The following is a 27,000-nucleotide window of genomic DNA, read 5'->3' as shown; positions in this document are numbered from 1 at the left end:
ATCCCTCATTGCTTTATCTCAGCATACAGTGGATTTGCCAATGGGAAGTGAGTTTATAGAGTCAAGTGAACAGGGCAGGAGCAAGGGTACCTTTCAGTTTACGTAACACATTGAAAGTATGGTCAAAAATTCGATTATTTACAGGTGGTCTCTATAAATTCTTGAGTTTAGGGTTCTTGAATATTGAACGTTGGAAATTTATATTTATTTCACTATCCCTTTTTTCTTTATTATGTTGTTTTATTTGTTGTTTATAAAGTGGCAGCCCTCATACTGCTTTTAATTCTAGATACTTCACTAAAATTGCTATCACATCAACTAGTTTATCATGACGATCTTGCCAGTTATCTGTTTGATAACACCTACATTGAGGAAGGAAAGGTGATAACTATTTTCACCCACTGATTCCTTGACAGTAAATGTGTTATATCTGCCTTAGTTTGAATTGCGTAGTATAATTCAAATAAAGATTATTTCAGTAGTTGTTATATTTGATACATCAAAAATTTGACTTTCGAATAGTTTTTAATTGAATGGGAAATTCTCACAAATTATATGAATATGCTTGAGTGACATTCTAGTGTCAGTGTCTATCTGTATCTTACCATAGCTTAGTAATGCTGTAAGCAGATCCAATATCTCCTGTGGAGAGTGGGAGTCAGGAAGGATTCCAGGAGAGAGATCTACTGCCTAATGTTTCTGTTTTCATCAGTTCTTCTTCTTAAGCTTCGTAATATAATTGGAAATGAGGAATTTCAAAAGAAGTTGAATTTGAAACTTAGGAATAGTGTATTTTAAGTAGCTCCTGTATAGCCAAGAAGAGACATGTAAAACTTTATGATAGTCTTTTAACATAACGGCATTTTGATTTCACTGTAATAATGTTAGTATCTCTAAGGTTTGTGTCTCTCATTTATCAATTTCACGTTTGCCTTCAATTTTTATGTGTGTATGTATCATCTCACCAATGGGCAATTAGTAAGCCGGCAGGAAGTGAAGTAAGGGTGATTCATTTTTGAGCTTAATTATTATCTTCCTTCAATATCATTTTAGTGTGTTAATATAATACAATAAGGGCATTAAATTAACCAAATTTTTTGAGCACAGACTTGCCATCCCATACTCAATTTACAAATTTGATTAGTTTTGACATATTAGATTTAATATAAAATTTTTCCAATGATAGCTATGTTTTCTAGCACCCTGAAGTGTTATGTTCGATCAGTTAGTTTTGTGAATTCCTGTTATCTAAGGCTTTTTATGTCAATGGTTGACTACAGAAACTATACTATAAAATGTTCACTTAATTCATTAAATATGTCATTCACTCATCCTGAATGACATAAAAACAGTGATATCCTGGAGCTAGTTTGTACTAGCTTAAGAGAGCTCATTGTTAAATTTTCGGGAATTTTACAAGCCATTTGTGAAATAGGTATTATGAAAAATTAAATGCTAAAGACTTATTAAATTATTTATTGAAGAGGTGGTAGATACTCAAAATATATCACTGCATAATTATTTTCTTATTATTCACATTCTTGAGGTGGTTTTTCTGGTCTGTAATATCAATACGGTGAAAATACCACATAATGGTACACTGTTAGTGCATCTCTTCCTAACTCTGGGCTCAGTGACTTCACATTGGTATCTTGAAATAAGCCCTGATAGAAATGCTTATACCACAAAAATCAGCAAATACCACAAATCAAAGCTGTATTTATTATTTTGTTTATTGTCATAGTGCTGAAGCTGAAAGAAGTTTCAGTTTAATGACATTTATACAAGGGAGAATTAGTACAACAGTAGAGTACGTGCCATATTAAATTACAAAAAAAAAAAAACTTATTAGGAAGAAGTCTGCAATGAAATTCCATTTGACCAATTGAACCATAGTTCAATTAAAATAATAGATTGGTCTGCTGAACAAGAGTTCAACACAAGTCAATGAAAGCATTCTGTGAGAATTAGTTGTCTATATGGAATTTACGATAAAAATATTACATATTTTGCTATTATTTGTAAGTTGTATGCTGCACATCTTTATATTATTAAAATTTATAACAACCTTATGTGTTTTGGGGGAGACAGCTGGTACACATATACCAGTACATCACTGTAAGGCTTGCTGTCTGAGCCCCTCCTGTTTCCACGCTACTTTTATGGGTTTGTGGACTGTTAGAGTTGTATTGTATGAACTCCTTTTTTTGTTGTTGTTGTTGTTGTTTTGCATCTTTGAAATTAAAATCTATGTTGTCACAAATTGTAATAGACAGTATTATGTTAAGTGAAATAAGTCAGACTGAGGACAGCTACCATATAATTTCACTCAGGTGGAATCTGTAAAATAAAACAAATGAATACACAAAAAGCAGAATCAGACATATAAATTTGTCAACCAGCAGTTGACAAAAGGAAGGGGGTCAGAGAGATGGGCAAAATGGGTAAAGGCGAGTAGGAGATACACACTTCCAGTTATGGAATGAATAAATCTCAGGAATACGAGGTCCAGCATAGGCAATACACTTAGTGATACTGTAATAGCGTTCAATGGTGACAGATGGTGGCTACCCTTGTGCCGAGCACTGCGTAATGCAGAGAAGTTGAATCATCACCATGTTGTCCACCTCAAGCTAATGTAATATTGTGTGTCAACCATACTAAAAATATGTTTTAAAATTTAAAATACATATTTAAAACATAATAAAATGAAAAAGAAAATCCCAAACTATTGGAGACCGCATATTTTAATGGCTTTTTAGAGGTATAACACACACAGTGCAATTCGTCCATGTAAAGTGCACAATTTAATGTTTTAGTATAATCACAGGATGTAAAACCATCACCATCTAATTTTAGAACATTTTTGTCCTTTCTGAAAGCCACTTTGTACCCATTAGCAGTCAATCCCCATACACCCCTCTCTCTAGTCCAAAGTATCCAGTAATCTACTTTACATCTATAAATTTGCTTTTTCTGCACATTTCAAATAAAAAGAAAAAAATGGTATGTGTCTCTTTATGTGTCTGGCTTCTTTTACTTTGTTTTATGTCTTGAAGTTTCATCCATGGCATAGCATGAATCTATACTTTATCCCTTTTTATTACAGAATAATATTCCTTTGTAAGGTTATACCACATTTTATTTGTCTTTTCAGTTCAGTGGCATTTTAATTGTTTCTGCTGTTTTGGCTATAAGGAATATGTTGCTGTATTTTGTACAATTTATTTTGTGTGGTTGTATGTTTTAATTTCTCTTGACTATATACATGCTTAGGGCTTATTAAGTCATCTGGTAAGTCTATGTTAAATTTTCAAGTTACTGTCAAACTTTCCCAAGCACCTGCATCATTTTTCATTTCCACCAGTAATGCAGGAGAGTTCGAAGTTCTCCATATCTCTGCCTGTGCTTGTTTCTGGTTATAGCAATCCTAGTCAACGTGAAGTAGTATCTCATTGAAATTTTGATTTACGTTTCCCTGGTTACTAATGATGTTGATTATCTTTTGTTGTGCTTATTTGCCATTTGAACATCTTCTTTGGAGAAATGTTTACTCAAAATCTTTATAATTTCTTTATTTTAGGTATACAACCTAACGATTATGATGTAGATATATTATGATTACATGACTATAACGATTATATAAACGATATATATATATATATATGATCACCACAATATGTCTAGTTAACATCCACCACCACAGTTACAAATCTTTTTAGATTTGTGCTTAGAACCTCTAAGATCTTAACAATTTCAAATATGTAATACAGTATTTTTACTTACAGTAGCCATACCATGTATTACATCTCCAGGATTTATTTATTTTATAACTAGAAGTTTATGCCTTCAAACTTTTAACCACCTTTACCCATTTTATCCACTCCCTACCTCCTGACTCTGGCAACCACCAATTTCTTTCTCTGTCTGTGAGTTTTGTTTTTCATTTGTTTGCTTGTTTTTTTAGAATCCACAAATAAATGAAATCATATGGTATTTGTCTTTCTCTGTCTTATTTCTCTTTGCATAATGCCCTCAAGGTCCATCCATGCTGTTGCAAGGGGCAGGATTTCCTTCCTCTTTGTGGCTGAATAATATTCCAGTGTGTATATGTGTGTGTGTGTGTGTTTGTGTCTGTGTGTGTGTGCGTGTGCACACATAACAGCACAATTATGTGGTAGCATAAATGTGGCATGTGACCACATTTTCTTTATCCATTCATTCATCAACAGATACTTAAGTTGTTCTCATGTCTTAGCTATTGTAAATAATGCTGCAATGAAAATGGGGTGCATGTATTTTTTCAAGTTAGTGCTTTTGCTTCCTTTGTATGAGTCCAGAAGTGGAATTGCTGGATCATAGGGTAATTCTATTTCTAATTTTTTGAGGAATCTCTATACTGTTTTTCCACAGTTCTGCACCAGTTTATATTCCCACCAGCAGTGTGCAACAACGTGTTGCCTTTTTTCCATATGGTTACCAATACTTGTAATTTCTTGTCCTTTTGATAATAGCCATTCTAACAGGTATAAAGTGATATCTCATTGTGGTTTTGATTTGTATTTACCTGATGGTTAGTGATGTTGAGCACATTTTCATGGGTGCCTCCTTTGAGAAAATGCTGATTCAGATCCTTAACCCATATTTTAATTGGATTGTTTGTTTTTTAACTATTGAGTTGAATGTGTTCTTTATATATTTTCGATTTTAACCCTTTATTGGACATATGATTTTCAAATGTCTCCTCCCATTTCTGTGTGTTGTCATTTTTTTTGATGGTATTATTTTCAGCGTAAAATATTTTAATTTTAATGTAGTTCAGTTAATTTTTCTTTTGTTCCTTTTGCTTTGGGTTTTATAACTGAGGGGACCTTGCCTTACCCAAGCTTAAGAACGTTTACTCCTATGTGGTTTTTGTTTTTTTTTTAAAGAATTTTAAGTTTTAGCTTCTACATTTAGATCTATGATGCATTTTGACTTAATTTTTATGTATGGTGTGAGGTAAGGATTCTACCTCATTCTTTTTCATGTGGGTATCCAGTTATCCCAGTACCATTTGTTGAAAAGATTATTTTTCCCCCACTTCATTGTCTTGACCCTTGTGTTGAAAATGAATTGAAAATAAGTGTAAGGGTTTATCTCTGGAATCTCAGTTCTATGCCATCGATCTACATATCTATTCTCACACCCAGTACCATGCTATCTATTACGTAAGATTTATAGTAAGTTTTGAATCAAGAAGTATGAGACCTCTAAATTTCTTCTTCTTCTTTTAAAAGATTATCTTGGCTGTTCTCAGCAACTTGCATTTACATATGATTTTAACTTGTCAATTTCTGCAAAAAAGCTAGTTAGAATTTTTAAATAGGCATTACATTGACTTTGTAAATAAGTTTTTCAATTACCATCTTACTGATATTAATCCTCTGGTCTGTGAACATAGGATGCCTTTCCATTTATTTAGATCATAAAAAATTTCTTTAAACAATGTTTTGTCACTTTCATGTACAAGCCTTTCACTTCTTTTGTTAACTTTATATCTAAATTTATACCTTGTATTCTAATTTTTTTAAAAAATTTTTTAGAGCGAGAAAGAGAATGAGAGCGTGAGGAGGGTGAGGAGAGGCAGAGGAAGAGGGAGAGAGAGAATCTTAAGCAGTCTCCACACCAGCATGGAGCCCAAAGTGGAGCTCGATTAGATGATCCTGAGATCATGATCTGAGACGAAATCACGAGTCAGGCACTTAGCTGACTGAGCCACCCAGGTATCCCTGCATTCTAATTTTTAGATGTGATTATAAATGATTTTTCTAAGTTCATTTTTGAATTTTTTTATTGCTAATGAAAAGAAATACAATTGTTTTTTGTTATTGATTTTGGATCTTAACTTTGCTGAACTCACTTCTTAGTTCTAATAGTTATTTGGTGGATTTTATAAAATTTTCTACATACATGATCATGTCATCTACAAATAGAGATAGTTTTTCTTCCTCCTTTTCAATCTAGGTGCGTTTTCTTCCTTTTTTTTTTTTTCCTGATTCCCCTTACTAATACTTCCAGTAAAATGGTAAATAGAAGTGGATAGAGCAGACATTCTTGTTTTGCTTTTGTCCTTAGGGTGAAAGCATTCAATCTTTCATCATTAAGAAGCTATTAGCTGTGGAGCTTTTGTAGATGCCCTTTATCATATTGAGAAAATTCCTTTCTATTTCTAGTTCACTAAGAGTTTTTCTTAGGAAAGTATGTTGGCTTTTTCAAATGCTTTTTCTGCAGCTATTGAGGTGATTATATGCCTTTTGTCCATTATTCTTTAAAATGGTGTATTACATTAATAAATTTTTATATGTCAAATCAACCTTACATACTTGGGATTATGGTTATGTTATGTAATAATATATATATAAAATTGGATTTGGTTTGCTAGTATTCTATTGAAGTTTTTTGCATCTATATTCATAAAATATATTGGTCCATAGTTTTCTTTTCTTGTAATACATTTGGTTTTGGTATTAGGGTAATTCTGGCTTTAGAGAATGATTTGGGAAATGTCTCTCTCTCTCTTTTTTTTTTTTTTTTTGAAGAGTTAGTGATAAATTGGCCTTCATTCTCAAATGTTTGTTACAGTGAAACCCTTTGGGCTAGGCTTTTCTTTGTAAGAATTTTTTTTAGTTACTAATTTTGTCTTTTTTACTTGTGGCTAGACCTATTCAAATTTTCCATTATTTTCGGTCAATTTCAATAATTTGTATCTTCCTAGAAATTGTTCACTTTATATAGTTATCTAATTTATCATAGAGTTGTTTATACTGTTTCTTATAATCCTTATTTATCTTTATAAGATCAGTAGTGATATTCCTTCTTTCAATTCCTGGTTTTAGTAATTTATATCGTCTCTCTTTTAATCTTGGCCAATATAGCCAAAGTTTTGTCTTTTAAAAATATATTTTCAAAAACTGCACTTTGGTTTTGCTGATTTTGTACATTGCTTTCTATTCTCTATTTAATTTATTTCTCCTCTTTAAAAATATTTCCTCCCTTCTGCTTGGTTTTAGTTTACTTTCTAGTTATATAAAGTGGAAAGATAGTTATCTTATTTTTTTAAATACTCAGTTACAGTTATAAATTCCCTCGAAATACTGTTTTTGGCATTTTGTGTTTCTGTTTCTGTTCATCTCAAAGTATATTTTAATTTTGCTTTTGACTCCTCTGACCCATTGGTTTTGAGAAGTGTGTTGTTTAATTTCTTCATCTTTGTAGATTTCTCTGTTTTCCTTCTGTCATTGATTTGTGATTTAATTCCGTTTTGATCAGGAAACATATAAAATATATTTCAATCCTTTACGTTTTATTGAGACTCTTTTATGCTGAGATATGGTCTGTCATGGAGAATGTTCTGTTTCTGTTGTGTGGGATGTCCTATGTATGTCTGTTAGGTTTATTTTTTATAGTGTTGTTCAGTCTTCTTTTCCTTGATCATATTCTTCTTTGTTATTCTATTTTTGAAAATAGAGTTTTGAAGTCTCTAACTATTATTGTTGATTTCTCCAGTCAATTCTCCAGTCAGTTTTTGCTTAATCAGTGTGTGTGCATGCACACGCTACTTGGAATGTTGTTTTTTGGTGCATGTGTAATTATTATATCTTGCTGGTGAATTGACCCTTTTATTATTATGCAATTTTCCCCTTTGTTGTTAGTAACATTTGTTGTTGGTTTGTTTAAGCTCTGTTCTCTAACACTGATACAGCTATTCCAGATCTTTTTGTTGTTGTTCTTAATTGCATAATGTAGCTTTTCACCTTCATCCTATCTGCATCTTTTTTTTAAAGATTTCATTTATTTATTTATTTATTTATTTATTTTTAATTTATTTAGAGAGTGAGGAGGAGGAGGCAGGGGGAAAGGGAGAGAGAAAATCTCAAGCAGACTCTGCTCCCATCTCACAACCCTGAGATCCTGACCTGAGTCAAAACTGAGTGACATGCTTAACAGACTGAACCAGCCAGCCCCCCCCCCCCTTCTGCATCTTTGAACCACAATTGTGGCTCCTCTGGATAATATAAGTAAGATGTTGTTTATAACCAATTCTCTTTCTTTAATTCCCTAGTCCATTCGTATTTACTATTTTTAATGTGATTGGATTTATATTGGTGATTTTGTTTTATAGATATTTTGTATATCTCATGTCTTTTTTTCCTTTAGTTTTTCTTTATTGGCTTTTTTCCCATTAAGTACATATTTTCCCTTTAAAATCTTAATTCCTTTAATGATTTTAAATTATATATTTTTGAATTTTGGGGGTTACTTTAGGAATTACAATTTATGTTTTAACTTACCGGAATCTACTTCGGATGTATACTGATTTAGTTATAATCCAATATAAAACTTTACTCCTAAAGAGCTCAATTTTCTCACTTTTTAATTCTATGATTTATACATATAATATCCAGATATATCAATAATCTCACAATATTATAGTGTCATAATTATTTATATAATGTTATGTCTTTCAAAAAGCTAAGAGAAGAAAGTAGGAAAGCATGTATTTATAGAGTTTTTAATGTTAATCTTCTTATTAACCTTTTTGGTTCTCTTTCTACCTGTAGATTTGAGTTATCATTCTGTTATTTCTTTACTCCAGACTCCAGTATAGCTTTGTTACTGCCTCTTTTGTGCTGTCATTGTCAAATATATTACATTTATGTATGTTATTATAGCAGTAATACAATTAGTTACATATTATTTTAGTCAGTTGCCTTTTAAATTAGTCAATTCCCAAAGAATCAGTATTCAAGGTGAACATTTAAATAATCTTCAATCCTTCTTGTTCTCTAGTATTGCTATTACATATCTTGCTATGTTTAATTGCAAATGTAGATTATTTCAGCACCTGTATGGGTTAAAAAGGCTTTTGTGGAATCCTTGGTAAAATAACCATCACATATGTATGGGATATGTCCAAGTATATTCTTAGGATAAATAGGATTTTCTTTCTTTCAAAAAAACTCTATCTTAATAAGCTTTAATAATCACTGTGAGTCTTTGGGAAGGTTACATAACTTCTGAGTATTAGTGTTCCCACCTCAAAAGATGACTATGGAGATTTAAAGAAAACATTTAAAAATCCCTTAAGGTGTTGCTTGGCAAAAATGAGACCCCCATGTTTGAGACTGTTAAATTAATTTTATTATCAGTAATAATAAGAAGATAAAAGTTGTACTGTGTATATTTTCCCTTATGGCAATGTGCCTATTACATATTCATTTTCTGTCTTCATGTTATGGCTCTGGCCCACCTCTTGCAACACATAGTCTACTATTTTTTGTAACTGAGGAAGGATTATAGATTAATAAAGAGAACAATAAATAAAAATGACTCAATAATTATCTTTTAGAAAAGAATAAATAAGTAATTGTATTGTTTTTGGTTTGCTTTTCTTTATTTTTTAAATTAATTATTTATTTATCTTTACCTACCTTTACCAAAGCTCTCAGTATTTACATTTGGATTTGGATTACTGCTTGATGTCACTTACTGCTTCCTTTTATCCTGGAAAACTTCCTTTTACTATTTATTATAAAGCATGTCTACAAGCATGGAATTGTTATTGGGGTTTCCTCAAAGGTTGATGAGTTATTTATCTCTTGTCCCTTTTGAGATTTTGTCTTTGGCATTCAACGTTTCCACTGTAACGTGTCTGTGAATGTCTTTCTTTTTATAGTACTTGAAGTATGTTTTAATTTTTTTTTTTTTTGAGAGAGAGGCATGAGCAGGGGGAGGGGCGGGGGGGGGGGGAAGAAGACTCCCCACTAAGCAGATATCCCAGTGTGGGGCCCCATCCCAGGACCCTGAGATCATGACCTGAGCCAAAGGCAGAGGCTTAACCCACTGAGCCACCCAGGTGCTCCATGGTATTTGAAGTATGTTAGGTTCCAAGCTCACTGAGTATATTTATCCCACTTCCAGAAGGGCTTCATTACTCTTCATTTTCTTACTACCAATACTTGGCTCGCTTACACTGTAAGCCCAACCCCGAGGGCATTTTGGAGTTTCAATAAGAGCGTGGATCTGAATTGAGCTTAATTACAATTGCAAGTAGGCAGGTCTACATGAAAGAAGGATACTAGATGATTTCCCTTCCCCAATGTATGTGATTTCAATATTATCTTGATTGACACTGAACTTACCATTTCTTGAAAGAATGTTCACTATTAACCACTGAAAGGGAAACATTTCTAATATATGTTCCCATAGCACAACTTGTACCTTCTGTACTCTAATTCACAACTACATGTAGTTAAATAATGGCCATCTAATGATTTCAAGTTATGGGGTGCCTGGGTGGCTCAGTTGGTTAAGAGTCGATTTCAGCTCAGGTCAGATCTCAGGATTGTGAGACGGAGCGCTGGATGGGGCTCCACACTGGATGATGAGCCAGCTTGAGATTCTCTCTCTACCTCTTCCCCTCACCTCCTCCTCCCTAGCCCCCACACCCCTCCCTGCTTGTGTGTACCTCTCTTTCTTTACGAAAAAAAGAATTTCAAGTCCTAATTCCTGGAATTTGTAAATGTTACCTTGTTTAGAAAGAGTCTTTGTAGATAGAATTAAGTTAAGGATATTGAGTGAAGAGATTAGCTTGGATTATCTCATTGGGCTTTAAATGCTTTCAGATAAGATGAGCCTTAGAGAGAGAGACACAGAGGAGAGATACAGGAAAGACAGAAGGCAGTATGATGTGGCCTCAAGCTATGGAATGCTAACAACCACAGAAACTGCCCCTAGAGCTTCCAGAGGGAGTGCAGCTCGGCCAACATCTTTGAATTTTGTCTTCTGGCTTCCAGGAGAGGATAAATTTCTCTCGTCTACAATCACTGAATTCTCTGTTTTGTTTATCTGGGAACATCTTTACCTCACCTTAATTTTGGAAAAGTAGTATTTCTGGATATAAAATTCTTTTTTTTTAAATTTTATTATATTATGTTAATCACCTACAGTACATCCCCAGATTCCGATGTAAAGTTTGATGCTTCATTAGTTGCGTATAACACCCAGTGCACCATGCAATACGTGCCCTCCTTACTACCCATCACCGGTCTATCCCATTCCCCCACCCCCTCCCCTCTGAAGTCTTCAGTTTGTTTCTCATAGTCCATAGTCTCTCATGTTTCATTCCCCCTTCTGATTACCACCCGTTTCTTTATCCCTTTCTTCCCCTACCGATCATCCTAGTTCTTATGTTCCATAGATGAGAGAAATCATATGATAATTGTCTTTCTCTGCTTGACTCATTTCACTTAGCATTATCTCCTCCAGTGCCGTCCATGTTGCAGCAAATGTTGAGAATTCGTTCTTTCTGATAGGATATAAAATTCTTATTTAGCAGTTTTGTTTTAATGTTCAGCACTTTGAATATATTGTACTATTGCCTTCTGACCTCCATTTTTTCTTTTGAGAAGTTAGCTGACCTTGGTAACTTCAGCACCTTGTAGAGGGCGTGATGGTATTTCTTCTTTCTGGGATATTTGTTGAAGGAATGAACAACACCACTCACAGTTTATTCACTGTACAACATTACTAGATTTCTGGCTACCTAGCAAAGGAACTGAGAGGAAACTGTACAAATTTTATGAGTGGGAGAAAAGAAGACAAAATTTTGTGGGTGTTTTTGCTCGTGGGTAGAGTTAGCATTTGAATTTCTAGCCTAGGAACAGTGGATGCTCTCAGAAGAGTGGGGGGTAGGCCAGGGTGGTTGAGGGGTAGGCATCTGAAATGGTGCTTCCCAGGCACTGTACACAAAGCTACAACAGTTTTTCGGTCTAATCATAGCCGTGCTTCATGCAGCTTCTTTGAACTTTTGGTACATATTGGTCTTGAATCACAAGGCAATAAGGGATTATCCGTAGGGCTCAGTATAGAAGAAATACCTCAAAATGTTAAAGGAGAGGGGTGAGAAAGGTCTAAAACCTAATGAGGAATCATGTGCATCAAGGTAATTGTGAAGAAGTGCTTCAAATCTAACAGAGATGAGATACCTGCAGTTTGACTTTACATACAACTCACAAATATTTGCATATATGTATATTTCTTTGAATATATATGTAGTTATTTAAATATGTGTGTGTGTCTATATTTGAATATAGAGCCTCAGACACTGCTACTTCTGAGACCTATTATAAATCAGAAAAAAAACAAAGCCCAAACTAAGAAAAAGCACCATGTCATTTGTTTCAAGTTTTGCGATGAGCTTAGTCTGCTGGGACTACTGTTCAAAGAGGCTTTTGCCATTTGGCTCATTGACTGCATAATGATTTTGCTCAGATTAATCACCCTCTTATGCTGTCTACCAACATTAATGGCTATGTCATGTTACTTCAGGTTATGCCTCAGGGTCCAAATAAGAACATTGTGTGTGTATGCACATGCGTGCATGTCTGTGTTTGCAAACAGGAAACCCGTTCATATAAGATTAAATTTCTTTTTTGTCTAATTTCCAATTTCTTATTCTTTTCTTACACATTTCTTATTTTCTGTCATCTATGGGAGCGTTTGGCTCTTTGCTACACTTCCTACTGCCACCACCAGGGCTTAGACCCTGTGTGTATTCCCACCCACGTCAAATTCTATTTCCTCCAAGAAGCTACTTCAGCCAGAGGTGATGTCTTTATTCTTTGAACTCCTATATTTTTATCATGATCGCCAAAGTGACAAGACTCCCCATTTGCTGAGTGTTCACTATGTGCCAACCATTGGTCATACCTTTACCTATGTTACTGCATTTAATTCTTACAATTCTATGAAGTGGGCTCTACTATCTCTGTTTTCCAATTGAGAGAACTGAAATTTGAGAAGACTGAAATTTAGGGAAGTTTAAATGATTTGCATAAGACCCACAACTTCTGAATGGAGAATCCAAAGTTCTTACCTAGATAATTTCTATAACTCACATTTTTAACCTTGAACAATTATTGTCCCTTAGTCCAATCTGATAGCATAGTAGATGTGCTTTCTTTCCTAGATTATGATATTTAAGGATAGAGATCCCATATTATTTCTTTTCTTTCTCTAATAACAGCTTCCAGTAGCCAGAAACTCAATAAATATTGATCATGAATCAATATCTAGAATGAAATTATTGTAATAAAAATTACTAAACCTTAAAATATATTTTGGAATAATTTAAGAATAATTTAAGAAAGTTATGTTGATGGCTACAAATAAGTCATTATAAAAATTAAAAGATGTTATTTATGGGTAAGCATGATCACTATGTCAAATATCTTTTTCCATGTTTCTTATAGTTCTATATGTAAACACTTTATGAAATGATGCAATATCCACTCACAATTTTTTGAAGTTTCCTATCTGGATGATTTTATCAAAATGTTTTTGTTTAATTCACTCTGTGTGTTAACTCTGTGTATCAAATACACGTTTCTTTATTAATTTTGTGTCTTTTTTTTTTTTTTTTTCTCCAGGATGGTGTGGGGGTAGATGAGAAGCTGTCTTTGCGGCGGGTAGCTGTGGTTGAAGATTTCTTTGACATTATCTATTCGATGCATGTGGAAACAGGGCCAAATGGAGAACAAATTCGGAAACATGCTGGACAAAAGAGAACTTACAAAGCAGTAAGTTAAAAAACAAAAAACCAAAAAGAGAAAGGCATGCATTATGAAATTTGATATTATGTATGTTTGTTGAAATTGGGTTAAATATTTATAAATATTCTATCTCCAATATAAATTAGACCATATCATGGTTACACCCAACATTTAAACTATTATTATTACTGATTCTGTTTTGGTCATGTATTCACTAAGTCTATTGCATATAATTTAAATGTCTCTCTAGCACTCTCATTTTGTTTTCTTTAAATATACATAAAATGTGGTAGTCCCAAATGCCCACAAATGGGAAAATGTATTTGTGTCATCTATTCAATATATATTTAAATCATAATATATGAATTATGGACTGGGACATATGAACTTTTGTACTACCACTATAATCTTAACATTCCTTCCCCTTCAAATCATATTAATATGTTCAGGTATTTCCTATTTAATCTTATGTTCCATGGGTAAGGAAATTTGATGTACTTTTCTTATGTCACCTTATATTAAATACATTTGTCCTGAAGAGTATGCATTTCTTAATTTTCCAGAATAGAGAATTAAAATATGTGTTGTTTTCATAGATCCAATGCCCTTGAACATTTTAAAATGAAAATATACAATGTTTTTATCGTAAATTATGTGGGAAACAGATTTAATTAACTGTTGGATATTGAAATATATATATTCTCAAAATGGAGTTATAGATTATTTCTAAAGTTTCTAATTATATTTACAGTTTGACCTAGACACTTTAATTTAGCTTTTATTTAATCAAACATTTTTATGAAATCATCTTACAGATATTTCATCCTTTCTAGGAAAATTGAACAGTAAATTACTCTTTTCCAATATGAGCAAAGTATACATCAGAAGTGTTTTATCAGCAACCAGAATAATATCCTCTTTTAGAATTCTTACTGAACTTTGCTTTTGGCTACCATTTTATTGACTGTTTTCAGGTCTATTGATACACAATATCAGTCTGGATCCATTTTTTTTTCAGATACAGAAAAATGTGTGAAATGCTCAAAGTTTCAAATACAGGTACATATGTTTGAAAATTAGCTACTGAGCATAAGAAATAGCTTCTTTTCCATAACTATTTTTTGCTATATTTCCAGGGTCATATTGAACCTTTGTAGTTGCATAATAACCCCTAATACATGTTGTATTTATCTCTCCTTCTCTATGGTTTTGTTTCTTGGCTGTTTCCAAACTGCATGGTTTGTGGGCAGGCACTATTGTAAGTTTCCTTACATAATTCTGCCACATAAACTTTCTTTTGACTTACATATCCTAGGAGACATTCTTATCATGACTAATGACAATGGCCTAGCCTCTTAAGATAATTTTATGTAGACTAATATTACTGAACGTACTCATTTTGCTTGTCTCCTAAGCTAGGGTTGTATCTTTGGATATTAACAGGAAAAAATATACATCGATCTACTAATATCACTAACTGTGTACTCTTATGATAATGCATTTTCATGAAATAGCTGCCTGAACTTGGTAGAACTTTGTAAGGTAGGAATAAAGAAGTTCAGCTGTGAAATGAAAGCAAACAAAAAAGCAGCTTCATTGTCAGTGGTAGTGTGGGAGCCAAATCTGTTTAGGTGCCAAAAGCAATTAAAAACGATTTAATCTTTGGAGTGCATTTATTAGAGACCTTGAATTCAAATGGAAACATGACACAGACCCAACTCTGTCACCCCATTTTCTAGGTGAAATGTAGGGAATGTGATCCATTGCCATTATGCATGCTAGACACTTCCAATAAATTGGTAAACGTGTTTCCAACATATATCATTTTGCATTAACATTATGAAGACATTTTCTGCATTTTGGGGTGGAAATACCAACAGGGGACATATAAGCAGCACTGACACATCCTCCATTCCCTCTTGAGAACATCCTATTGAAGGATCCTTTCCCCAGTTTATTTTTAATTTCCACACTAAAGTACTTTCATCTTTTTCTAATATCACGAACGGTCTTTTTTGGCATGATCTTTTGCCTTCTGGTATCTCTTAATTGAGTCCTAATTAGGAAAGATTTCCATTTTATAGAGTAATAATACATCATAGAAAGAAACAAGAACTGCTGCCGCGCCAGCGCAACTGTGCATATCACCCTACCACAGATTAGGTCTAATGCTAACATTTCATATGAATGTTCAACGCAATGGGGCACAAGATGAAACCCAATATGAAATGGAATGGGTTAGTAGTATCAGGGCCCTAAACTGTTGGGTCAGTGTTGAGTTCTCAGTACTAAGACTAGAATTGGCTAGTCCTTGGTAGAATTAGCTCAATACCTATTGCAATTATAATGGTTCCCACGAAGTTCAAGATTTTTTTTCTACTTCTAACACATTAGTCATAGCGCATGCATGATTATGTTTATTGACCTTTTTCTCCCTTTTCCTACATGGCCAAGAAACCATACTTATACAACTAATCATTAAGGCGTTTCATATTGTTTTAATAATATTATCAATAGATTTAGTGGTCATTTTATTTACTTTGCCTTTTTTTGCAAATCTTTCTATGTTTTCACTCTGCAGGAAATGGTGGTCCTTTAATATTGGATTAACTTTTGAATGCTATTTGTTTTTACCTATCTGCAGTATGTCATTCCTTGAAATATCTAGGCATTATACAACTTAACTATTATTGCAATCTGATCTGACTATAGATAAAATTGGAGGGTATGTATTCTACTGATGGGCTCTTTTTAAAAATCCACATAAAATGACACATTTTAGGAATATGTAAAGGCTATCATAACTGTTTTGTTCAGTCATTGGGGAATTCTAGTGTCTTTTAGGTCTTTTCTTTTTTTTCCCTGCATTTATCCTTGTGTATATGTGAACTATTATTGCAGTACTGAGTGTGTTTCCTTCCATATATTTGACTATAGTCAGCTTTTAACTACATTAACAGAGCAGAGAGGAGGTATGGCCCATTAAATATCACTTATATTTGCAATTTTAAATATATATCTTTGTACTGAAAATTGAATGTAAGCAGGCTTAGCGATTTGGAAGGTTACTCCAAAATTAATGATGTAATATTGTAAGAAATTATTGCAAGATGTTGTCTTCCGGTACTTAATTCTCAACTTCTGCCTGAGCTCCACCTTTGGGAATATATCACTCTTCTCCAGTCATCTTTTAGCACATGCATTTTATTCCAGGCTAAGCACAGCTGCCCTTCCAGTAACATAAGTTAGGGTCCGATTAGAGGATTAAGTTTCAAAGCTTTTTCTTCTACATGTAAAATAAGAGTGGTGGAAATGCAGGAGCTAAGGGGAAAAGTCAGTGTTTTCAATAGAGAGAACAGTCTGCATATAAATGTGTATATGTACACACACACACATACAACTTGTAGTGTGATACAGTAAACCTACATGTATTATTCACATACATCGTTGCCAATAATTACATTCATTTAATTCAGAGTGGAGAACATATGCTAGAGCTAAAAGAAAATAGGCCAGAAGCCAGATAAATTCAGTTTCAGATTTCAAAACTAGCACTTCCTATCTGTGTCAGTTTTGGCAAATTATTTACTTTTTTCCTCCTCCTGTTTAGAGGGAGATAATGATATGCACGGTGTGGTGAAATAAATGAGTTCATATACGTAAAGTGCTTGGCATATGGTAAACTTTGAAATAGTCTTATTTCGCCTTTATCCAGTCACTATTCATGTTCCAAGTAGAAGGACAAGCAGGACAATTAACAGAGCTCTGCCATTGCCCTACTTACAATTATGGATATAATTTCTTCTGCCCGCCTTGATACCTCTATGTTGGGAGATAGGAATAATAATAACTTCTTATGAATTCTTTTACAACAAACTCTGGACATCACCATTCCTTGGAGGTTCACAGTGTAAGTTTTATCTGAGGTTTTGCTGGGCACTCTTTTGCTTTTTCCAAAGTTTAAGTCTATTAAATAAATTTCAAATGAACTTTTCGAAAAATTTTAAAACTGGCTCTCTTTAAAGAACGTGTTTTCAATATGAACTGAACATCCCTTTCTAGGGATGTACTATAGAAAAACAATATGTCATGTAGAATGCCCACATTCGTACCCTGAAAATTTAAAAAGCTACATCTTTATCCTATCAGATCTAGAACACTTAACCTTCAGACTTTAGTTAGCGTAATTTTTGTTCTCTTATTTTTATAAATACTTTATTTGCTTAGTGTTTCCACTGCTAAATAGGATATTTTAACTTGCACTGGTTTCTGCTGATTTGTTATGTAAAATTTTCTAGAATCCTTGTCAACTTATAATGAGACTAATGTGCAAAATTTGTAGCCATTGTGGTGTGAAAAAATAGCACTGCACTAAAATTCAAGAGTTCCAAACAATTAGTTTAACTTCTGTTTGGCTTAGGCTACCTTTCAGTTTTCTTTAAACTCAGAAGGAACAACACCAAAATAAGTAGATAGATAGATAGATAGATAGATAGATAGATAGATAGATAGGATACCTGGTGGCTGTTGGTTGAGCGTCTGACTCTTGATTTCAGCTCAGGTCATGATCTCAGTGTTGTAAGATCAAGAGTCACACTGGGCTTCATGCTTGTTGGGGAGTCTGCTTGCAATTCTCTCTCTTTTGCTCCCTCTGCCCTTTTCCTCACTCACTCTTTCTCTCTAAAATAAATAAATCTTAAAAAAAAAAAAAAGAACAACAAAAAACTGAACTTTGAAGGAATACCACCAACAGTAATGGTGTGTATGGAGCCATTACTGTGCTGGTGACACAATGGCGATAGTAACCAGAGAGAGTAAATTAGTTGGCACCAGAAATGTGCAAACATAGGGAATGTATCCTGCTGTTAGAAAGGCAGATTGGCTGAGAAGCACAGCATAGGGAGAGGACATTTCGGCTCCACTATTATCTAGAGAATTCTTCTGTAAATAATTATAATGATGATGGTAGGAACAATAATGAAAAGGATCTGTAGTCATTGGACTTCATATTTCCAGGAATTTAAAAGAGCAATCAAGAGAGAAAGCCCACATAATACCACCAAGTGTCAGCAGATCTTCACTGCTCTTCTTTCTCGTTAAAAAATTCGCAGTAATCTGAATAATGTTATGAACAGGCAGCTTCTTAGTTATAATATGATTTTAAGCTGCAGTGCAACACATGTGGCTGTTCCTTGGTTGCATTTATTCTTGTCTGGAGCCTGATGGCTTTGCTATATCTCTCATTTGCTTATTTATGGTTTTTCTTCTGCATCTGGGTTGTAAACATAAATAATCATGTGACCATCAGCATTTCCGGTCTTATGGTCCTATATTCTGCAACAGCGTTTAATAGGATTTGCTAGATTTCACTGTTGAAATGTATCTATCTAGCTAGCTCTGCAATTAGTGCCAGGGAGGCTTTGCTCTCCAAATGTATTTCCCTTCCCTATCAACAGTGCCTCAAATTTTACAGTTAGGATTTAATTTATTTGGGTTAAACCATTGACCCCTGTATCTTTATATGGACTTCAAATATCCTTGGGCAAGAAAAGTTGGAGAATAAATTAGGCTGCTAGCAGTCATGGGCATTTTGCATGATCATTTCATAAACTTGCTTCTGTCTCCTGTATCTGTCTGGGTTTAACTCAACCATAAAGAAGTCTACAGAATGGGAATGCGGGATGCTCTAAGTCAACATTCCTACATCTGACACCCCAGGTAGCATAGGATCTGCCTGATTTTTGTGTGACTCCCAGTGCGGCATTACATAGTACAGCTTTGAAACATGTATGATATTTAGAAGTTGAGAACTCACATCATCAAGACAAGGATAAAAAGCCTTTACAAACCTCATTTGAAAATATTTTCCAAAAAAAGAGGGTACCATTTCTTTTAATGAAATATTTTTAAAAGATGAGAGTACTGTTTAAAAATAGACAGGAGGGCCCTTGTTGCATGAGCACTGGGTGTTGTATGTAGGTGATGAATTTCAGAGGGGAGAGGGTGGGGGGGATGGGTTAGCCTGGTGATGAGTATTAAGGAGGGCACATATTGCAATGAGCACTGGGTGTTATACGCAAACAATGAATCATGGAACACTACATAAAAAAAAAATCTCTAAATTCTACACCTACAATATTATACTGTATGTTAACTAATGGGAATTTAAATAAAAATTGGGCGAAAGAAATAATAAAAATAGATAGGAAGTATTAGATTTAAAACTATGAAATTTAAATAAGATTTCTTAGTAAAAGTACTCTTCAGTCATGATTTACTAATAGAATATAACAATGTGTGCTTCTGCCCCTCCTTACTTTCTTTTGCCATTTTGAATTCTTCCCTTCCCTGCCGCAGATCCAAGTGCGTGGGTAAGGTGTTACTGAAGATAAGTGTTGAGGAAAATATTCTGTGGGACTTAGAAATTAATTTTATGTCCATAAGCCATCTTCTTTGACTTAATGTGCAGAAATATCAAAGCAAATTAATATAGCAAATAAATATAGGTTCCTGTCTTTTTTTATGTAGATGACATATTTATTTCATTATTATAAACTACAGTGTCTTTTTTTTTTTTTAAGATTTTATTTATTTATTTGACAGACGGAGAGACAGCCAGCTAGAGAGGGAACACAAGCAGGGGTAGTGGGAGAGGAAGAAGCAGGCTCCCAGGAGAGCAGGGAGCCCGATTCGGGGCTCAATCCCAGGACACTGGGATCATGTCTTGAGCTGAAGGCAGACGCTTAACAACTGAACCACCCAGGCGCCCCTAAACTACAGTGTCTTAAATAAACAACAGTTCTGGATATTCAAATAGAGATAGAAAAAAACCTTAAAATTATTCCAAATTCAAATATTTTTGTAGACACTCTTTAATATTGAATTCAGTGATAATGTTATACAGTAATTCAGTGATTTAGAAGTGTGTTTTACAATTAGTTTATCTTTGAGAGTTTATGAGTACAAAATATTACTCAATTATAGATATTTTATGCTACTTTTGTGAGGTTCCTTTCATTCGTTTTTGTATTTTATGATTAGAGTAGATGTTAAAAAAAAAAATCACACAGTTCCTGCTGATGGGGGGACCATGCCTCTGCTGTATAAGCACATTTAGCAGAAGGCTTCTCTCATAGGAGGTACTCAATAAGTACTTGTTGAAGGAATAAATTCTCCTTGTCTTTGTGAAATCCTTGCCTTTTTAATACCAACTGCATTGTATAGGAATATTACTATAAATAGAAATAATGAAATAAGATTAGTAAGGTATCTCATGGCTGTAAAGAGTGTGCACTGCCCATTCCGTCTTTACACTCAACACAGCCCCAGATGTATGCAGTTTTGGGTGTTCTCAGTAAGGTAGAAAATTATTTAACACAAGGGTTTCTCATTTGCTTTTCAGGGAAAACTTTGATGCTCCATTTAATAATGCTACCATCTTTGAGGCAGGATGCAAACACTTTACTTACTTTTCCAGATATTGGCTTAATTTTATCAGATACACCCTGATACCTACATATGCTATACGTACACACATATATAGGTTTTACAGAAGTGATTTCTAAATATTGAAAGCAGCCATTAAATTAAACATGGCACATATCATATTAGATCCACTTTTATGTTAGAACAGTCCTATTGTTTTTAATAACTAAAAATGATATTCAGCCTCAAGTCAGATGTGTAAAACATCTCAGAAGGAAAAAAAATCAATGGCGTGGCAATTAGAGTTATTAAACAACCATTATGAAACAGAAGGCTAGGGTACCGCCATTCATCAAAATTGATTTATTTCTCATATAGGTGTAGTTAGAGTTTTCACAGGTGGGCAGATTAAGAGTGCAAATCCATTATACTGAGAAGCTGTCTTTTTGGTAGTGGAGATCATCAAAAGACCTAAGAGCTCACTGAAACCGGTTAATCATCAACTAATGTCACAAGCCCTGTCATTAATAATTTTTGTATTAAACAATAATGTCCCCGTGAATAGATATATTCCTTGAAAGGGAATTAACCTTTAGAAGAAACCATTAACTCTTTATGGCCAGCCTAGTAAATTGCTACTTCAGTGCACCCTTGTGGTGAAAGTGAGCCAGTGCAGCTTTCCGACTACTCGGGATGATTTCATGCCGCCTAGTGGGGGATTCTCACTCAGATCCAGAGGTTTCGGTATTCCTGGGTATGGTCATCGTATAATAAATAAGATCTCCTGAATTTCTTCAAGCATATGCATGTATGTACCTATATAAATACCTACATAGGTATTTAATTAAGATAAAATATAACAAGAAGAAGGTATAGGATGTGAATGACTAGTAATGAGGCAGTAGAGAGAAAATGCTGCCAGTTTTGATGTCAGCCAGACTTGGTTGAAATCCCAGATTAGGTGACTTCTATATGTATGAGTTGGGTGTGTATTGTTTGAAGGATTTTTTCGAGGCTCAGAAATAATATATGTCATGATTTTAACATAATAATTGCTTCAAACATGCTTGAAGTGAATGGAAACTTGTTTTTTTTTTTTAAATGTGGAGTTATGTGTGGGGTGACAGATGCTATAAATAGCTTCCTAGTAACTAGATTTTGAAAGATCTATTTCTTTCTTCGTATCATCTGTGCTCCTTATTGGCCTATGGATAACACCCACCCAGGTCTTCATTCTTGACTTCCCCAGAATTGAGATTATTATTCACTAGCTTTATCAGCAGCAGTTTTCATTTCATGATAGGTAAAAAGAAACCAGCCTTTACCTATTTCTTATCTGTTTATCTGTTCTTCTTCTCTCCCCCTCCTCCCCCTCATTTTTCTGGGAATGTCCTCTCCCCGGCAGCACACAGCACAGCCATGTTTGAGCGTGGCTCTGCTCCTTGGCCACAATAATGGGAAAGGAGGTGAATCCCAAAAGAAACTGACCTAGCTGCTACTTCTGAGAACTTGGAATTTTCACCGAGAAATTTCTATCTTGGTACGCTCTTTGTCTTTAGTAAAGAACACGTAAACATGGTATCTTTTGTCCTATGTATCCATTAGTTGTCTAATTATTTGTGTAACCTAAGGCGATATTTTTCAGTTGGGCACTGTAGGCTTTGGGGCCGGCAGGTGGCTTTGTTCAAATACTCCACGCCATTTAACATCCTTTATGCCTCCATGTGAAGTTCCAGCAACACCGGCCCCGCTTCCTGTGATAGTCAGAATGCAACCCCGTTCTCTGTTTCAGGTCACCTCTACAGCACAGTAAACACCCCAAGTCAAGAGACATTTTCTAAAGGAAACCATGCAGCCAGTTTTCTATCTCAGAAAATTATTTTCCTTATTTGCCAGCTGTTGAGCAATTCAAGAATTCAGACCATGATTTCTGCGACTGTGGCACGTGGTTAGTGTCTCCTGACTTTACGCTTTGCCTGAGCGAAGCTCTGAGGGTTCTGTAACTTCCCGGACTCCCTGGGAGTGAAGTCTAACCTTCTCCAATTTCTTCCATTTCCCCTAAGATGCCTGGTTATTGCCTGCTTTGAGTAACTGCGACGACGGTATTCTTAGGTACCTGTTTCAAAAGAAGCACTGTGTCCCCCTGACTAGCAGCAAGTAGTCAAGGTCAACTTGAACAGAGGGGGTTATAGTCAGAGCCAAGGAGAGCTTGAATGTGCTGGTGAATTCTAGACCAGGAAGGCTGAATTCTAACTGGTCTTCCCTTAGCCCTAAGAAAAACACTAATATATCATATTATACACACTCTTCAGAAGACATCAAGAAAGGAAGTAAATTCCCCACACTTCCCATGTGTGTAATTGTGTATTTTAATGTAGCTTGACCTGCTGCAAGTAATTGTATAAGTGTTTGCTTTGCTGAGTCATTTTATTTACATGCAATATTTAGGGATTCTCTTTATTTTACCATTAGGAAACATGCATGAAGTAAAACTTTTCACTGCCCATCTGCTCATTTTTTTTCATCTAATATAAGAATTCTCTGTGATGACAATCTGTTCCTTAACAGGCAAATATTCTAACATAAGAAGTGACAAAAATAGCATCCACAACTTTAGAGATCTAATGCCAGCTGATTTGATTATCTCTTTTGGTGTTGTCTCAATTTGCTCAATTGATGACTTTTTTAATTATTCTAAAATACAGCTCCAAATTAAAGATGTGCATCATTATAAAAGAGATAAAACAAGAGAATAAAGTTCTTTTTGTGCAAAGCAATACAGCTAAGTTTGAACCGTAATCAATGAAGCAAAAACTGTTTCCAGGAAGTTAATTAATAATAATTAAATTAACTCACATGCTCTTTCTTGTTTGCCTGTGACTTGATCTACTAACGTGTAATGGTATAGGGCCCCATTCATCTGCTTTGCCCTGGAATGTTGTTACCTCTCTGCTTGCCTCCTCAAATTTCATCACGTGGTGGCTTTCCATGCTTCTGCCCAAGCTGACTGTCTCTGCCTTTCGCCTCCCACTCTAGCATTTCCCTGTCCCTGGAGGCCACTGACTTATGCCACCATGCTGCTTCCTCATTTTTGCTGCATTTGCTTCACGTTTTCAGATTTCTTGAGCTAGCTACAATTTGACCTGAACTGTCTAAAAATATCCCTGCCTGCTTTAGACCTTCTTTGGATTTGCCAGCCTTCATTTTAAATTTGACTACATACCTAGTGTCTTCTTTCAACACCGCAACAAGATCTTTGGATTGACAGCCTGCATTCTTCTACTTTAGACCAATGTTTTTTGTATTACATATCACAGCCCATTAGTGAGTTATCAAGTCAATTTACTGGGTTGTGAACACTTGTAAAAAAATGAAATAGAGGGGCGCCTGGGTGGCTCAGCCAGTTAAGCATCTGTCTTCTGCTCAGATCATGATCCCAGGGTCCTGGGATCGAGTTCTGCATCAGGCTCCTTGCTCAGCGGGGAGCCTGCTTTTCCCTCTGCCTGCCGCTCCCCCTGCTTGTGCTCTCTCCCACTGACAAATAAATTAAAAAAAATCTTTGAAAAAAATAGAGGGCAATAGAAATGATCGATTTTATTATATAAATGGGTATATGTGCTAGCTTATGATGGGAAATATATTTACACTTGTACTGTTGGTCTAAAAAGCTGGAAAACACTGCTTTAAATGGGGACTGTGATTTCGATTGCCTGCATACTTTCCAATGATCACTTCCACCAGCTGTACTTCTCACTTCAGTTCTTGGTACATTCTTGGATTTTCCTGGCAAGCAATGTGTTTCAAGTTAAAATTATGGGGCTCCTGGGTGGTGCAGTTGGTTAAGCATCCCACTCCTGGTTTTGGCTCAGGACATGATCTGGGGGCTTAATCTCAAGCCCTGTGCGTACCCTGCTTCAGGCTCCATGCTCAGTGTGGAGTCTGCTAAAGTTTCTTTCTCCTTCTCCTCCTCCCACCCCTCTCCCTCCTCTCCCTCTCTCTCTCTCATAAATAAATAAATCTTTAAACAAATAAAATTATTTTCAGGCTCTAACTCATTTTCATTCACCTTAGATTAATGTATCCTGTGAGATTGCCAGATTTAATGAATAAGACACAGGATGCCCAGTTATATTTGAATTTCAGATAAACAATAATTTTTAATATAAATTTGTCCCAATATTGCATGTTTATCTGGAATTCATATTTAATTGGCCATGCTTTGTTTCATCTACTAACATTAATCCTATTTACAAATGAGCACCAGACCCTAAGGGTAGAAAAAATTGTGGTGCCTCCCCTCATCTGTTCTGCAAAATAAAAACTAGAATAGGTCCCAAATAAGTGTAAGGATGATCTGAATGTGCCATGTTATGCTCAGTTGCTTTTTTAAAAATTAGAAATTAAATTCCTCCAGTTGTGACAAATAATTAAACTCAGCACTAGCTATTCCTGACTAGGGCAGGGCATCCCCTTAACTAAGTGAAAAAAGGAAGGGGAGCTGATGAATGACCCAAGAGGAAGGAAAATGATCAGAAAACAAGGGAGGACAAGGAAAAGTGGACGGTGCTAGGAACTGAAAATAGCAAACGAGAATAGTACCAGAATCCTAGCAGATCAAGCAGTAGTGCAAGATCCTTAGGAACTTACACAAAACCTGAGGATCCCGTCAGGGAGCAGTGGTGACTTTGGGGGTGAGGTGCAAATGCAGCAGCATCCTGGTTTTGATATTGGCGACATTATTAAGGTGCAGGAATTCAGTTGGTCATTTCACAGATGTTTAGAGGTCAGATGGATACAACAGAGTGCCAGATCTTTCTGAAACAGTAATTAGGGTTTTGAAGCAAAAATTGTTGAGGTCCAGAGTGAACGCAGACTTTGTATAGGCAGGCCAAATGTCTGGCTTTTTGTCTCATTGATTATTACTATGCATGTACTTTTCACCGAAGAATATTTATGTTGAGTCCTGATGAAGGCATTTTTCAGAATCACTTTGGAATTAATCAAACGCGTACCAATAGGTGATTCCAAGAATTTGATGTATGTAGGCACATTAGTGGTATGGAACCATATCTAGCTATATTCAGGGGTAATTATACCGTCTGTGCATTCAGTAGGTATTTGTTGAAGAAGTAAATGTTTAGGTGAAAAATGTCTTCGTCTTTGAAAGACGGTTTCCATAGGCACCCTTTGCAAATTAATAATTTCCTCTTTAGAAGTACAATGATGCTTACTGCTTATCTTTTCTCATGCATGAAAAGCGTAAAAGAGAACCCGTGTAAATATAAGGGCAAACCATTGGCTAGATATTTCAGTTTTGTAATACACCTAGAAAAATGTCTGAGGGAGATGTTATAACATTTGCAAACTTTTTTTTTTTAATAGTCCAAATTCCCTCCTTTCAAATGAATTCAAAGATATACAATGGCTTAAGTAGATAAAGGCAGAGTAGCCGTTGTTGAATAAGAGATGTTAGGCTGAACCAAGACTTCCACTCCCCAGGCAGTGGGTTCTCTGGACTATGGTGTGCTCTTTCTTTATGAATCAGGACATATGAGGTTTTTAATGGCATTTAGATTTATAGGCTTTATTCAATGATAGTTAAATTTTGTTAGTTTTTAAAAATACACTTTCTATAGTCGTATTATCCAGTTATGGACATTGCAGGTGGTTTGTGATAGAATAGCACAATATTAAATATCACAATATTTATATAACAAGATAAATAAATTTCACTAGGAGATTATTTCTGATTTTTTGTTGTTGTTGTTCAGAATCTCAACAGTGTACATAAGAGAACATATCAAATTTTGGCCCCAAGGGCAAATTCTTCCATAAGTGCACTGCATGGTATTCAGGAGCAAACATGTCTTTAATGTTATTATTCCAGTAAAATAAAAGTATTAATGCTATTCTATAAATTCATTTTATAAAGCAAAAGCAATGGTAATTTTAAAAATAGTGTGATTAGACCAGTTTTATT

General features: G+C 34.8%; 1 protein-coding gene across 11 annotated transcripts in view; it reads left to right on the top strand.

Annotated features, from left to right (window-relative positions):
* The window catches only part of NOL4 (nucleolar protein 4), a 388,522-nt gene that overhangs the window by 71,308 nt on the left and 290,214 nt on the right, over window positions 1–27,000 (top strand). For 10 of the 11 annotated variants that reach the window (XM_002917597.4, XM_002917596.4, XM_034642861.1 and 7 more), the window contains one exon: window positions 13,473–13,622. In XM_002917597.4, coding sequence (XP_002917643.1) covers window positions 13,473–13,622 — 150 coding nt within the window. Of the gene's footprint in view, window positions 1–7,944; window positions 8,061–13,472; window positions 13,623–27,000 lie in introns of those variants that run through there. The other variant, XM_034642868.1, reaches the window with a different exon arrangement.

This window comes from Ailuropoda melanoleuca, chromosome 14 (genome assembly GCF_002007445.2).
Source record: "Ailuropoda melanoleuca isolate Jingjing chromosome 14, ASM200744v2, whole genome shotgun sequence".
Taxonomy (NCBI): Eukaryota; Metazoa; Chordata; class Mammalia; order Carnivora; family Ursidae; genus Ailuropoda; species Ailuropoda melanoleuca.
Note: the sequence above shows the minus strand (reverse complement) of the source record. Positions and strands in the feature narration are given on the sequence as shown.